At 38.8% G+C, this 15,433-nt stretch overlaps 2 protein-coding genes across 2 annotated transcripts in view; both read left to right on the top strand.

Annotated features, from left to right (window-relative positions):
- The first annotated feature begins 571 nt into the window (after positions 1–571).
- Positions 572–10,861, top strand: foxo3a (forkhead box O3A). Its single transcript, XM_084096621.1, has 2 exons — positions 572–1,843; positions 7,087–10,861. Exons 1-2 carry the CDS (start codon positions 1,271–1,273, stop codon positions 8,446–8,448), a joined length of 1,935 nt encoding a protein of 644 aa, XP_083952747.1. The 5' UTR covers positions 572–1,270; the 3' UTR covers positions 8,449–10,861.
- A 3,870-nt stretch (positions 10,862–14,731) lies between these two features.
- The window catches only part of LOC311071753 (uncharacterized protein), a gene marked incomplete at both ends in the record, with an annotated part of 31,236 nt that continues 30,534 nt past the window's right edge, over positions 14,732–15,433 (top strand). Inside the window, one exon of the mRNA XM_084096293.1 lies at positions 14,732–14,868. Coding sequence (XP_083952419.1) covers positions 14,732–14,868 — 137 coding nt within the window. The remainder of the gene's footprint in view (positions 14,869–15,433) is intronic.

Consider the following 15,433-nt stretch of genomic DNA (forward strand, 5'->3'; position numbering starts at 1 on the left):
ATTTCATGTTGCATTTTAATTGGCTAGTCAGTAGATGTAGGTCGCAGCATGTGTTTATGTTTTAAATCAAGTAAACTTATGTGAGATAGACAAGAGCAAAGGAAATTCTAATATGATTCTAAGATGATCTAAGATTTACCTTTCATGTCATCTGCTACAATATGCTTATTTTAAATAAACACACACACACATATATATATATATAAATGCTCTTAATGGCCATAAAACAGGTTAAATTTTAAATGCACAATGTAATTTGTTTTTTCTTTTGGTATAAAAATATGAGATTCTCTGTTTTTGTGGCAGGTTTTGAGATTCACCCAGTCACATTTTCTTCAGAGGATGAACACATTTAGTTGCATTCTATTGCAATGCTCTTAGCCTGTCTAGAAGCCATTTATTGGAGAGAGTGTATGAAATAAGAGCTCTTGATGGCATATCTGTGTAATGTGCAGATGACGTGCGTGGCAGTGGATTGTGAGCTTCAGCTCGGCTCTCCGGCCCTTTAAGAAGCAGTTCCTCTGACTGGGTCCAGGGGGCGCACGATCTGTGTGTTACTGTTCTTTTCTTTAGTTTGCAGCGGAGCAGCAGCGCATTAGGGGCTTTGGTAGTGCTGGATCGCCCGGGTTGCGGGACGCAACGTCCTGCTCCGACATGGAACAGGGATCATGGAGGTTTATAGGGAAAAGCGGCGCGTTCGGTAGGACTTATTCGTGTTGATTTGCGGAGGGACGGATGTGGAGGTATGGCTTGATGATTTGAGGATACTTTCGCGAACGTACAGCCTTTCTGATCGCTTTAAATCAAAGATTTTTTTTTTTTAAGACGGCAGCTGCGTTCTGAAACGAAGTATCTTTTACATCATGATGTAATGTTACAATGTAACACGCTCGCAGTGCGACGTCATGCAACAATGTAACAAATTCGAGCGTCCGCTCTGTTACAGTCTTTATGCTTTTTGAACCGCGGAAGCTTTATTAAACGAGCATTTTCGCTGGTTTATTTGTTGTCCTACGGACTCTTAAAACTAACCAAATCGAGCGAGATTCCCATACGAATCCGTCTATATGTTGTAAGCGGACATAATGCACTTCAACGCATTTGTAAATATTCCTAAACATCTCATAACATAAATTCGATTCTCGAAGTGTCCCGCATTGAAATGTGGACTCTAGAAGTGATCCATTAATGGCATGCACGAGGGCACTGCTGCCGTTGTGTTCAGAAAAGCCGTCCATTTATATCATTCATTTGAAGGAGTCGAGAAAATATGGCAGATGAGATAGATAAGCCCTCGGCTGTGGACGTGGACGTCGACATAGACCCTGATTTCGAGCCCCAAAAAAGGCCCAGGTCTTGCACCTGGCCTCTGCCCAGACCGGAGTCCAATGCTGGCAAAGCAGAACCAGGAGAGGTGGGGATCATTCCCGAGGAAGAGGTGGATGAAAATGGCACTGATGATGCTTGTGCATCTGGTGACATTACAGGCGCATCAAAGCCCGTCAGTGTCACAGAAGGAAATGAGAGTTCTGCTGCTCTTGCCATAGAAACCAATGCTGCTTTCAGCGATAAAGACACCTATGGCTCTCCTGTTTCTTCCCAGCATGCTCTGCCCTCCGCCTGCAGCGACTCCGGCATCAATGGTCTGATTCCTCAGCAGCCCAGAAAATCCTCTGCCCGCAGGAACGCCTGGGGAAACTATTCCTACGCAGACCTCATCACTCAAGCCATCGAGAGCACGCCTGAGAAGAGGCTGACATTGGCCCAGATTTATGATTGGATGGTCCGGAATGTGCCATATTTCAAGGACAAAGGTGACAGCAACAGCTCTGCGGGATGGAAGGTACGTCAGGTCAAAGAGACGGCTTGGCTTTTAACCTTGACTTGCTTATCAGTAGTGTTTATGTTTGTAATGTATGTATCCATTTGTTGCAGGCAGACTTTTGTAACGTAGTGCTTCATGGCCTTATAAAAACGATGCTTGTATTTTTACAGGGTGGTAAAATGGCACAGATGCTGGAAATGTGGACTACTAGTCGTGTCATGTGTGGTTTGCTGATTAAGTAATGCTGCGTTCATGCCAAAGGGTGTAACAGCAGATACATTGAGAAAGGTGCCACTGATAAACAGGACCTTTTAAATGACCCCTTGCCTTATAATTTCCAAGCACTGAAGCTTGATAAAAAACATAGTAGCTATATAGCCAGTATCTATAATATTACCAATAATCATTTATTGTATCATCAATATGATCGCACTTCCATGAATTGATTGGATATCTCTCTTTTTTTTTTTGAGCGTTGGCATTTGCAACGCTCTCTTCTCTTGTCAATGTTTGATTTCAGGGATTAGCTTGGCCTGGAAAAACATGGAATCAAGTCTAATGAGTGCTCTTGGTATAGCTAGCTGCATTTGAATTAGAGAAAAACCTCAGGAAATCCCTGTGCAATCCCGCAGATGTAATGCTGGTGAACTGCTGTTGTGCAGATATTACATTTTAGAAAGATGATTCGGCAGCTTCACAAACAAGCTATGCCAAGTGCATTGTAAATGCTTGTTATTTTTTATATGATTTTCATAGGCCTATAATATGCATAATTATTTGAATCAGTCTCGAGTCAAAGTTGTTTCATTTGAAATTTCACTGAAACCAATTCTGTAGTCCATAGTAACATGTAAGTTAGTCGGCAAAACTGAATGTTTTTTAAATCCTTTCAATTTGCTAAAGCATACATTTTGGTACTTCAAAGAAAAAAGGTCCGTTCTTCCTACCAATCAGATTTTAGGAACAGATAAAGCCATCCTGCAGAGTGTTTGCATCTGCCTGCCACTGAATGAGGAAAAAAGAGAAACCATAGGAATATCATCAGTGTCAGGGTTTCTATTGGCTGTTTGGTCCCCACCTCCACTTTCTATTGGCTCTCGGGTACAGCATAAGAAGCAATCAGCTGACTGGAAACTATGTAGGTCAGTGTGTAGCAACGTGTGAAGAGCTTTGGTGTTTGACTCTGAGATACAGCATTGTGTGTAAACTGGCAGCGCTCCAGTGCTGTTCTGAGTGGTGCTTTGCTCAAAAGGGACTGCATCATGGCTTTCAGATGATTTCAGCCCTTATTTTCATCCATTATAGTTATGGTCCTGTGTGGATTTAATTCAATAGAAAGCGATACCACAGAATTTAAAAATATGATTTTCATTGCTAAATTTACAGTCTCTGACACTCTATTTAATGAAATGGGCTACTAATATGAGCATTTTATAAGCGGGTAAATCTGTTTTTATCTTTTGTCTTTCCCCTCAAATTCATGTTATCGTAATGCTGAACCCTCATTATATATCAATATTAAGCTAATTTTTCAGTGTAATGCTGAAAATGTGAGATATTTAAATTATGAAGTGCATTTGTACAAATGTAAGTATGCATCATGGTGGTATTTGCTCAACTGAGTTTAACTTGTTAAATGTTTTCCTCACATTGCAGTAATCAGGATAAAAATTGTTAATTGTCACAATGCAAAAATAGGCTTCATTTTGAGCATGACATTTAGTTTTCTTCTTTTGAAGTGAATTGAAGTGAATCTGCAATTTTATATATTTTTTTTATTTGTGTGATTTACTCTTTGGCTGCATAAAGTCACAGGGAAATATGGGGTTCTGGTGGCCTACAGGTTAATGATCAAGCCTCTTAATGCTAAACTTCCAGATTTAGTGCCCAATGTGGGTGAGCTGTGTCTGTTGCACTTGTGCCCTTATTCAAGTTGCTTAACCTTAAGATGATTGAGAAGAGCTGTAGCTGAATTTGCCATTTCGGGAGATACTTTTCTTCCATCATTATAGTCAAAGCAGGTCAGAACAGCACTACTTCATCTCGATTTCTTTTTTGAAGTCTTAGATGAGAATTTTCAAGAACATTAGAATATTATAAACATAGATGTGTGTGAAATGATTTTGATTGCAACTGCAGAAAAAGCTAACATGGATCAAATAAACATTAAAACTGGTTTGATCACTGATTCAGTTTGTCATTGAAGATACTGTTCTCATTGTAAGCCTACACTGTAAAAAAATTGCTGTAGTTATGCAGCTGTTTGCCAGTAACTTACTGTAGATTTAAATTTGTTATTTACTGGCAACAGTTTGTTCAAAGTTAAATTAACATTAAACATTAACAAGTCTTTGTCTTTACAGAATAAAACTATAAAATAACAATCTAATGCAAAGCATTCTGGGAACCAGAAATCTTCATCAACCTTTTTCTGTTTTTTTTCCTTCAGATTTTGGTTCCCAGAATGCTTTGCATGAGGCTGTTATTTTAGTTTTATTCTGTAAAGATAAAGACTTGTTAATGTTTAATGTTCATTTAATTTTGAACAAATTGTTGCCAGTAAATAACATCAATTTAAATCTACAGTAAGTTACTGGCAAGTAGCTGCCAGTAATACTGTAATTTCTACAGATTTTTCTAACAGTGTAGTTTGTAATGATCTGTTTTGTAATCAATGTGTGATTGTCAACAAACAATCTGATGCGTGTGTCTTAGATTAGATTCTCAATCCAATCAAATCAGTTAGCCAGCTTAACAAAGCAAAAAAGGAGAACTGCTTATACATGTTGTTCTTAGAATAGGAAAAAGTTCTGTCACGGATTAAATCCAGTAATCCAGTAGGCTTGAAGCAAAGGCATTAATGGAAGTGTAGTGTCATTCACTCTTTTGAGAAGTTCAAAGGTCAGTAAAGTGATGTTCACGGGATAATGTTGAGTAGAGACCAGCTTTCTTCAAATGTTTCAGGCACAGCATTGGTAAATTCACACCATTTTGTCAGACTGCTTGACTTCATCAAAAAGGAAACCCATTTCTCGCTTGTGAGTTTTATCACATCTCCTGATGCTGCATTATGGATTGCTGTACCTTCTGTGCTGCAGTCCACATTAATGCAGCTTCACTGCGCTGCACTCTTAAACTTTGTACATGATTGAGGAATTCTCGCTCTGCTTTCTCTGCACTGGAAAAATACATTGTTAGATGCGTAGCTTGAACTAGAATAATGTCATATTACTGTCTTGAGAAAATCTTGGTCAGCAAATGTTAAGTTATCCAACAGCTTTACATACAGTAGCAGGCTTTGTGTAGGGTGGTTTGTAAATGTCTATTCAGAGCTCCAAAATGTAACAATTTTGTTCGTGATTGCACTGGAGTACCTACAAAATTGCCTGTTTTCTCATGCATGCATATTTGAAATGTCAAAAGCCGAACCCTCAAAGTTACCCAGTTGAACTGCACAGCGCGGACCAATTATCTCGAAAGCCCAATGGACAGCACAGAGTGCGTTGATTTACTTGAAGTCTGGTCTTGACCACACAGCCCAGACCAATTTGAACAGTGTGAGAAATTCAAATGGGCAACCTCCCTTTTTCTGTTTTCTGTATTTTCTCTGGACTGGTGTCTCTTTGTTAAAAGTGAGAACTACAATTAAGAATTATTGTTACACAGTTTTCAGCCGTACACTGGTTACATCACTTGCCCACCGTGGCACCGCCCAACAACACCCCCCACCATTATGATTTTTTTTTTTTTATAGCAAAAAAATAATTTAGTTCAGTTGGAGAAAAGCATTTGCTCAATTCAGCGTGAACCGAACGAGAGTCGCAGCAAAGATCAGCAGCAGGAGTCACATTTCATTTATCAGCATGGTGAATGCTGTGCTTATTCGTTTTGTTAATAAAGCCGTCTTACTAGTTTTGTTAGTAAAAGTTCTGTTTAAAGGATTATTTCACTTCAGAATTAAAAAATTTCTTTAGTCGAAAATAAATTTAAAGTTTTTGAGGGAAACATTCCAGTTTTTTTCTCAGACTTCAAGTAGACTTCAATGGGGTACCACGGTTTGAAGGTCCAAATTGCAGTTTTAATGCAGCTTCAAAGGGCTCTACAGGGTCCCAGCCGAGGAATAAGGGTTTTATCTAGCAAAAGGAAGGGTCATTTTCTAAAAAAAAAAAAATACATATACATACATGCATGCATACATGCATTCTTTTTAACCACAAATGCCCGTCTTGCACGTCCACGACTTCATGCATTACGTAATCACGTTGGAAAGGTCAGGCTGTAACCTTATGTAGGCAGAAAATGTGGGGTAGGGTGAAAAACTAAATTTTTTAATTCTGAAGTGAACTAATCCTTTAATATAAGCGAGTTTGTCATTGTACTGTTTTGTTTTGTTTTGTTTTTCATTTTGAATAATAATGAACCCACCATTCAAGCAAATGTCGCTCCAAATTGCCGTTTATTTGAAAGTGTAAGTAAAATGCACATGGCCACACTGGCATTCATAAGTGATTTAAAATCAAGGTGGAAAAGAGGGAAAAAATCCTATGTCCTTCCCCCTGTACCCATACCGGTATTACTGGTGTTATCACACATCGATTACCCTATGGCAGGGATGAGCAACTTCGGTCCTGGAGGGCCAATGTCCTACAGAGTTTAGCTCCAACCCTAATCAAAGACACCTGAACAAGCTAATCAAGGTCCTCAGGATTACTAGAAAGTTACAGGCAGGTGATTTTTTTCAGGGTTGGAGCTAAACTCTGTAGGACAGTGGCCCTCCAGGACCGAAGTTGCCCATCCCTGCCCTATGGAAACCACAAATGCCTAGTTGTTAATTAGTTGCGATATACACAACAGCATTGAAATGGAAATAAGGATTGATTGATTGATTGATTGATTGATTGATTGATTGATTTTATTTGTTCACTTACTAACTTGTGTAAACTCATTGAAAGTTATTGAGTTATGCTTTACTTTTTTTTTTTTTAACAAAACACATGGACCCTATTGGTCAGAGGGGTCACATGACTCTTCAGTCTCTGAGTAAAGCAATCAAGTCAAAGTGGCATTGTTCCTTACTCAGCATTATGCACTATTGATTCCAAGATTATTTGGCCACTATCTAACATTAGGCCATTATTCTGCTTTTTAAAGGCCAATTGGTTAATGAATAAAGCTGAGGGATTTAAAACAAGCTGTATACATGTATGTTTTAAGCATGTCTTATGATGCACAGCTCACCATCTACTCTTCTCTTTTCACAGAACTCAATACGACATAATCTGTCACTCCACAGTCGCTTTGTCCGGGTCCAAAATGAAGGAACAGGAAAGAGTTCATGGTGGATGGTCAATCCTGATGGCGGAAAAGGGGGAAAAGCCCCACGGAGACGTGCAGTTTCCATGGACAACAGTAATAAGCTCATCAAGAGCGCCCGTGGCCGTGCCGCAAAGAAAAAGGCAGCTCTTCAGGCTACTCAGGACGGAAGCTCAGAGAGTTCCTCCAGCCTGTCCAAATGGACCGGCAGCCCGACCTCCCGCAGTAGCGACGAGCTCGATGCTTGGACAGATTTCCGTTCTCGCACTAATTCCAATGCCAGCACCCTAAGCGGACGCCTTTCTCCGATTCTGGCCAACCTCGAGATGGACGAAGTTCCTGACGACGACTCTCCCCTATCGCCCATGCTGTACTCCAGCCCTAGTAGTATGTCTCCATCCACCGGGCTGACCGAACTGCCCCGTCTAGCTGACCTTGCAGGAACCATGAACCTCAACGATGGCCTCTCCGATAACCTAATGGACGACCTTCTAGACAACATCAGCTTGACAGCTTCCCAGTCTCCAGGTCAAGATGAGAGTGGGGCCAACCTCCAGGGAAGCCCTGTGTTTACCTTCAGCTGCTCTGGGAGCAGTCTGGCAATTCCCACTGGCAGCTATGGCACTAACTCCATGTTCAGCCCTCCGTCTGTCACCGCCCTGAGGCAGTCTCCAATGCAAACAATCCAGGAAAACAAGCAGGCTACGTTCTCCTGCGGTTCCCTCTTTAGCGAACAGAGTCTGCAGGACTTGCTCAGCTCCGAGTCCAACAGTCGCAGCGATGTCCTTCTTACCCAGTCTGACCCACTTATGTCACAAGCCAGTGCCTCCCTTTCCTCCCAGAATGCCCGTCGCAGTGCGCTGTTGCTGCGTAATGATCCCATGATGTCCAACCAGGCTGGGCCTGGAGGACAAGCAGGGCTCAAGAAGGCTTCGCCATCTGGATGGCGGATGAACTGCAGCGAGTCAGACTACCAAAGCTTGATGAAGCAGCGTCTCCAACAGTCTCCCTTCAGAAGCACATCTATGCAGCTCAACTCCTCTGATTCGTTGTTGGCAGGTCTCAATGGCAGCGTTTCCTCGGTTCAATTGGCATCTCAGGACCGATTCCCATCTGAATTGGATCTTGAGGCATTAAGTGGGAGTTTCGATTGCGACATGGACGCCATCACTCGCAACGATCTGATGGATGCCGATGGCCTGGAGTTCAGCTTCGATTCCCATCTTATCTCCTCTCAGAATGCTAACCTGACTTCAGAGAGCTTCTCCAGAACCAAACGAACCTCCTCCCAAAGCTGGGTACCAGGTTGATCCGGCCAGGCCCAGGAATGTAGGGACGGACTGAACACCGCATTTGAGCCAACTGTCCACTGTAAAGCAACTGTACATTATGCTGTAGAAAAGCTATTTGACATCCATTGGAATCAGTTTGAGTTAACGTCAATGATTTACCCAGTCGGTGTTGTAGTTTTGTGTTTTGTATTGTCATGATTGAGGCTGGTTTAATGGACGTTGTAAAGTGTTTCAACCGATTTAACCTTGAAGAGCTTGCAGGTTAATCTAATTGCCAGTGACTAGGTAATGAACTCTGCTGCTGGAATATGGTAGGTGTAGTATCGTAAACAAAAGGTTGTCTATATATGAAGACTTGAAGGTCAGTAGTACTTCCCTTAGGCCATCTAGAATACAAAATCCCTGAATCCACCACTGTGTATGAGGGTGCCTGCACACTAGAGAAAGCTCTTACAAATGCATTTGAGAGTGTGGAAAGAGTTGGGTCAGTTTGACAACCAAGTAAGAATCTTGAATTCTCTAGTACCTACGACAGAAACTGGTACCTGCGACTGGCATTGCAGTGAAAGTTAAAATATTCTCAACTTTTGGTCGTCACTTTGGCAAACCCTAACGATACGTTATCCCAATTGGAATCAAGTCTAGTCTGTACTCTAGTCTGAAGGTGCCCTTAGTTTGTTGTAATTTATTGTAACCGTAATGAAGATTAATAGATTTCCAGTCCTCACATTGAAACAAACACTTGCCTTTTGCCAAACGTGTCCTCTACTGGACAATTGCAACAATGGCCTGTTTACAATACGAACTATTGAGAATGTTTTTCGTTGTCCGAAAAAATGGCCATGAAAAAGCTGTCTGTTTTTCAGATTATGTTTCATAAAACTGAAAAGGGGAAGTTATTGTGTTTTTGTGAAACCAGTGAGCATAATGTATCCTTGACTCCTTTTATGGAAAAGTGAACTATGATGATAAGCTATGTATTTAGTGTTCTGCTGTATGAAACTAGTTTGTCAGTGTTTCCCATGGATTTCCTAACAAAACCTGTGCATTTATCCTGCTCGAGTTCTTGAACACGAGCATCTCAATCACCCCTAAACCGCTTTCACTTCCGATGTCAACCATTTTAGAATAGATTATGAGCTATATATTTGTATTTTTGTATGTGTTCATACACTCACACACATAGGGCCTCATTCATGAAGTAATTGCTGTATAAATTATTTATAAAATCTGAGTAGTTCATTTGGAAAACAAAATTTTGTTCATTAATTGATACTTTCAATTCGATTAGTGATTATGTGTGCATATATACTGTACAGTCTGTATACATGCAACCATTTACGTTGCCTAAATCATAGATTTCTGTTGTACTTGTATTTCATAAATGAGGCCCATGGTGCATATGTGTATGTGCTGTACACTGAATATGTGTGCGTGTGTTTACACATAAATATTGGATTTATTCTAAACATAAGGTATATTAACAGTTATAAATTTTGGAACGCTGATTAAGGACCACTAGATGTTTGTGTATTTGTAGCAGGAAAAAAATTAAGCTAAGAGCATTTGGTGCTAAGTGAAATTGTGTTGGGTCAGTTAATATGGCTGGCATGTTACTTTCTTAGCATTTATGTGTACCTTTCTACACAATGGCTGGTGCTAGTAGAACGTGTCCATCAGTTGTTACGGCAGTGTGTTTGAAGCATCCTAACACTTTTAAAATGAAAGGCAGCCACATTGTAGTATATGGATAAGCTATGTAAGAAAGCACCTACGTTGTACTGTATTTCACTGTTGATCTTGAACATGCCAGACAACCAAATTTGAGGCTGCTGAAAAATAATGCTATTACTATAAACTATTCAGTCTGATGAAATAGTAGTGCCATTCAGGGACAACTTGCAGTCGTTTTCAATAGTTGTAACCTAATGTTGTTTTAACATCACAGTCGAATGTACCTTTTGTTAAGGTCAGTTTCACACCCAGAATTTTCATAAGCCTCTTATAAGCAATGCTTTTTTATAATCTGCTTTTTATAATCAGCTGAAGTCACAGAATTTAAGATGACTATAAAAAGTTGATTGTGCTGTGTTTACCTTTGTTTACTTACTGTAATTTCACATTGTGTAATCCGTTTCAGCATCATCAAAAAGCTTTTAATTCTTGGTTTTCATATTCTTTGGGTAAGATCATTGTACTTCACGAAATAACTACTACAATTTTTATTCATTTTGAATTGTAATCTTTACGAAGGAATTAACATGAATTGTGAAGACGTAATCTGCGTGTGTAGCACCTCACACCACAGTTGGCCGTTAGTTAGCATCCACTCAATGTTTGCTTGACTTTATCTGTGTATTTCCATTTTGGATAATGTAAACAAGGTAGTGCAAGGCAAGGTGCATGTAAATAAAGCTTGTATTACACAATATATTTCTCTAGTCTTTATTTTAATATGTCATAAGCAACTGATTTAATGCTTGTGCGTCTGTCTGGTCAAACTGATCACTTTTTGCAAAAAAACATGCAATGTGCCCTAAAATTCTAAAGCCACACAGTATATTGAAAATTTGTGTACAATTTAATCTGGACATTTTTGTTATTCCAAGTGAATGTATTAATTTAGTCATAGCTACTGGTTTCAGTGGAATCCTGATCAAGGGGCTCTTGTTGGCAAACATCCTCTCATTTATTTGATTTTAGTGGCACAGTTTACTGTGGATCATGACTTTAAAGGGATATTTCACCCAAAAATGTAATTTGTCATACTCACATCGTACGTCAATTTGGCATACGTACTCACCCTCATGTTGTTCCAAACCTGTATGAATTTCTTTCTTCTGCTGAACACAAAATATGATATTTTGAAGAATGTTGGTAATCAAACAGTTGACGGTAGCCTAGCCATTGACATCCATAGTAGTAAAAAAAAATGTATGGAAGTCAATGGCTACAGTCAACTGTTTGGTTTTAATCATATATATATATATATATATATATATATATATATATATATATATATATATATATATATATATATCTAGCAGAGGGCCATGGAGACCCATTCATTTTTCTGGATGTTTCAACTGCTCCTATCACAACTTTTTTATATATATATTTAGCTAATATATGTTAAAACATTATAAAATACATTACAAATCAGTATTTTTGTGAAAGGTTAGAATTGTTTGAAGTGTCTGTTTTTGCAATAATGCCACATACATTTGCAAAAATATAATTAAAATGCCACTAAAAAAACCTAAGAGTCAGATTCTATTCACAAATTGTATTTATTTCAATAAACCAAATGTAAAAAATTTACATTTAGAATAAGAAATTATAAAAAAAATATATGTAAATAAAACCAATAGCAATAAGCAGAAATGAGGAGTGTGTGTGTTTGTGTGTACATGTTTTTCTATCCCGGTGGGGACTTCAACCTGAAAGCACACAGACTCATGGGGACTCGTGTCACAGTGGGGACCTAAATTGAGTTCCCCATGAGTACACAAGCTTATAAATCATACAGAATGAGTTTTTTTGTAAATGTAAAAATGCAGAAAGTTTTCTGTGATGGGTAGGTTTAGGGGTAGGGGTAGTGTAAGGAGATAGAATATACAGTTTGTACAGTGCAAAAAACCATTAAGTCTATGGAGAGTCCCCACAAAGATAGTGAACCAGATGTGTGTGTGTGTGTGTGTGTGTGTGTGTGTGTGCGCGTGTGTGTGTTAGGTCTCACCCCTTTGGGTGAGACAAATTTTTTTCTGCATTTGTGGCTGATTTTTTTTGCCAAATTCTATACAAATGCTGTCTGTTACAGTCACGTGTGTGTGTGTGAGAGAGAGAGAGAGAGAGAGAGAGAGAGAGAGAGAAAGAGTGTGAGTGTGAGTGAGCATGTTTGTTCCACACTGCATTTGTGCTCTAGAACCAGGCCTTCATTTCTGTGTGAAAGTTTTCAGATTATTCTAGATTTATTGATTTTATTGAAAAACGAAAAATAAAAAAACTCACAAAATCTTATGCCACTGAGATTAATGGATTTTTTTTTTTTATATGAGGAAATATCAAAAGGAGTCCATATGAGGGTTAATGAAAACCCTGTTTACTTTCCAGGAGATATAGCTAAAATACAGTTGAAAAAGAACAAGTCCAAACTATGCTCTAGTCTTGGCTATTTGGCTTAAAGGAATAGTTCACTTCATAATGAAAATTCTGTCATCATTTACTCACCCTCAAGTTGTTTTAAACCTGTATGAATGTCTTTCTTCTGCTGAACACAAAGGAAGATGTCGTAACCAGACAGTTGATGGACCCCATTGACTTCCATAGTAGAAAAAAAATAAATACTATGGAAATCAATGGGGTCCATCAACTGTTTGGTTACCGACATTCTTCAAAATATCTTCCTTTGTGTTCAGCAGAAGAAAGAAACTCAACTAAAACAGGTTTGAAACAACTTGAGGGTGAGTAAATGATGACAGAATTTTCATTTTGAAGTGAACTATTCCCTTTTTAAACTTGTTTATCAAAGGCCATAAAGTTATCTTTGGTTTTCGTATTTGCTCAAATATCATGTACATTGACTGTTTTCTCACCCCATTTTCTTCCTGTTATGCCTCAGTTTTATCACTTTAAAAATAACCTCCAGAGCATGATGTATCCAACACTGTTCTTTTACAGTAAGTGTGATGCGACTGAGGTGTTTGATTTACACTGAACAGTTTTGCTTTCCGATAACAACTCATTTTCCCCAAAAGGTTTTGGGTTTTGTAACATGGCTTCTAAACACGCTCCCAAAGTGACAAAGTCTGTGAATGACAGAAGAGATTGTTGGTGTCTGGACAGTTTCATTTCAACCCAGACTTAACAAGAGGGTTCAAACCTTTGTCAGTCTTTTTTTCTCTCTAGCTTTTGCTTTTCCCTCTATGAAGGGCATCCAGATTGTCTATGGTTACCAAGGAGATGATGTGTCTTTTGAAAATGTATGAAATGTAGCCCCTGTTTGTTGTTTGATTGCTGATTTATTTTATTTTTTAATTAGTGTGTATTCATGCACGTGTAGCAATCACGCTCATTCATATTCGCTGTACAATCAGTGGGATTGATTGTGTTAAGAAAATCATTCATAATGTTTTACTGCTCTCTGCAGGGAGGAAAACAACCCCCTAGTGACAATAGCTGTAAAATGTGTCCCGAGCCCTTGTGCACTCATTGGTGGGATGGCACCTTGGTGATGATCTCTCATTGGCTACCGGCTGCTTTTGCCACGAACCAATCGGAGCTCCTGTATCCAAGTCAACTTGGAATGTTGTGCTATTTAAATCCAGAGAAGGTGGATCTGATTTATTAAATTATACATTGAGAATCAACTGATTGAAATTATTCTTGCTGTATAGGTTTAAAGTGACAATATATATTATAAATATCTGACTGTCTGTCTGTATATCTATCTTTAAATATCTCTGTCTGCCTGCCTGCCTGTCTGTCTGTCTACCTGTTTGTCTGCCTACCTGTCTGTCTGTCTTTAAATATCTCTGTCTGTCTAAGGCTTGACTAACTCGGTCAATGAGAAGCTGTTTGGGGTCTTGTAATTAGTATAAGGACTATTTCATGTGAAATCAAGTAAATAAAAAAGATGCTGTTCATGACTTCATAGAGCTGACAGGTCTGTCCTCTTTGCTTGTGTCAGCACAATACAAATGAGTCACTTGTCTGAGTTTTCATCGCCATCTGCAGGTTAAAAGCCACATTTAGGCCTACATGTAGACTCACTATATAGTACCTTCAATGAAATTTGCTGCACACAAGTTAATTTTAACACAATACTATTATTTTGTATTAAGATTTACTGAACGTGCCTAGGAATGCTACTGGAAATTCTAATGGGGAAAAAAAATCTAATAACAGTAGGCTACAATACTCGTTTATTCTTTTAAGGATTCTAATTTGAGCCCTTTAATATATTAACTGCGTGCGTGCGTGCGTGCGTGTGTGTGTGTTTAACAAACCTTGCTTGAGTTCAGATTTGTAGCTGTGATTTACCGCTATTCATTTGAAGTGCGCGTCTGTTTCTATAACAACTGCGTTGCGCCAAACACTCCGACACAAATACTGGAGCAAAAGTTTGGAACGTATCTCACTCTTATAAAGTTCTTTTCATTTGCATTCTTTTAAAGATTTTTTCTATCTATTGAATCAGACTTGTTCTAAATGCAACTAATACAGTCAGCTTTACAGCTGCAAGGACAGAACAGAACGACTGCATGAGTTTCTGAGCACAAACTGGGATTGTGAATTGAAGATGTCACAGATATATAGACTCGGCTCTTCGGTGAAGGTGGAGCAGCTGCAACAAGAACTATCCGCTCAGATTCAGGCTCTGAGGACAGAGATCGAGGACAATAAGATGTTACATCAAATATCCTCAAAACCATACAGGTAAGACCGCTGAAATAGGGTTCTTATAGGGATAGTTCACCCAAAAATTAAAATTTTGTCTCTATTAACTCACCCTCATGTTGTTCCAAACCTGTGAGTTTCTTTCTTCTGCTGAACACAAATAAAGATATTGTAAAGGATGTTGGAAACCAAACAGCTGATGAACCCCATTGACTTCCATAGGCGACTGTGGGGTATAAGCTTGTTTCCGCCACAGAATAAAAATGAAATAAAAAAGGTGTGAGTTTTTATCTCACAATTCTTACTGTTTACTCACAATCCCCCCAAAAAAGTCCCCCAAAAAAGTCAAAAGTCGCAATTATCTTTTAAATTATTTTATTCCATGACAGATACAAGCTTTCATGGCTACTATACTAGTAAATGATGACAAAACCTTCAATTTTGTGCGAACTAACCCTTAACTCCTATAACTTTCATTAATGAGTCATTATCAAACATTAATTGAATTATGTAATGCTTAACATTAATGTTCATTCACATGCTCAAAAATGCCATGGAACTTGATTCACCATTCATATTTTGTATCCAGTAGACCAAACTGTTA

The sequence above is a fragment of the Abramis brama genome (assembly GCF_963993115.1).
Source record: "Abramis brama genome assembly, chromosome: 21".
Taxonomy (NCBI): Eukaryota; Metazoa; Chordata; class Actinopteri; order Cypriniformes; family Leuciscidae; genus Abramis; species Abramis brama.

Excerpts from the sequence above, each read along its gene's own strand:
- foxo3a (XM_084096621.1), top strand. The coding sequence starts at position 1,271 with ATGGCAGATGAGATAGATAAGCCCTCGGCTGTGGACGTGGACGTCGAC. Across the intron at positions 1,844-7,086 it reads ACAGCTCTGCGGGATGGAAG|AACTCAATACGACATAATCT; the intron begins GTACGTCAGGTC and ends CTCTTTTCACAG.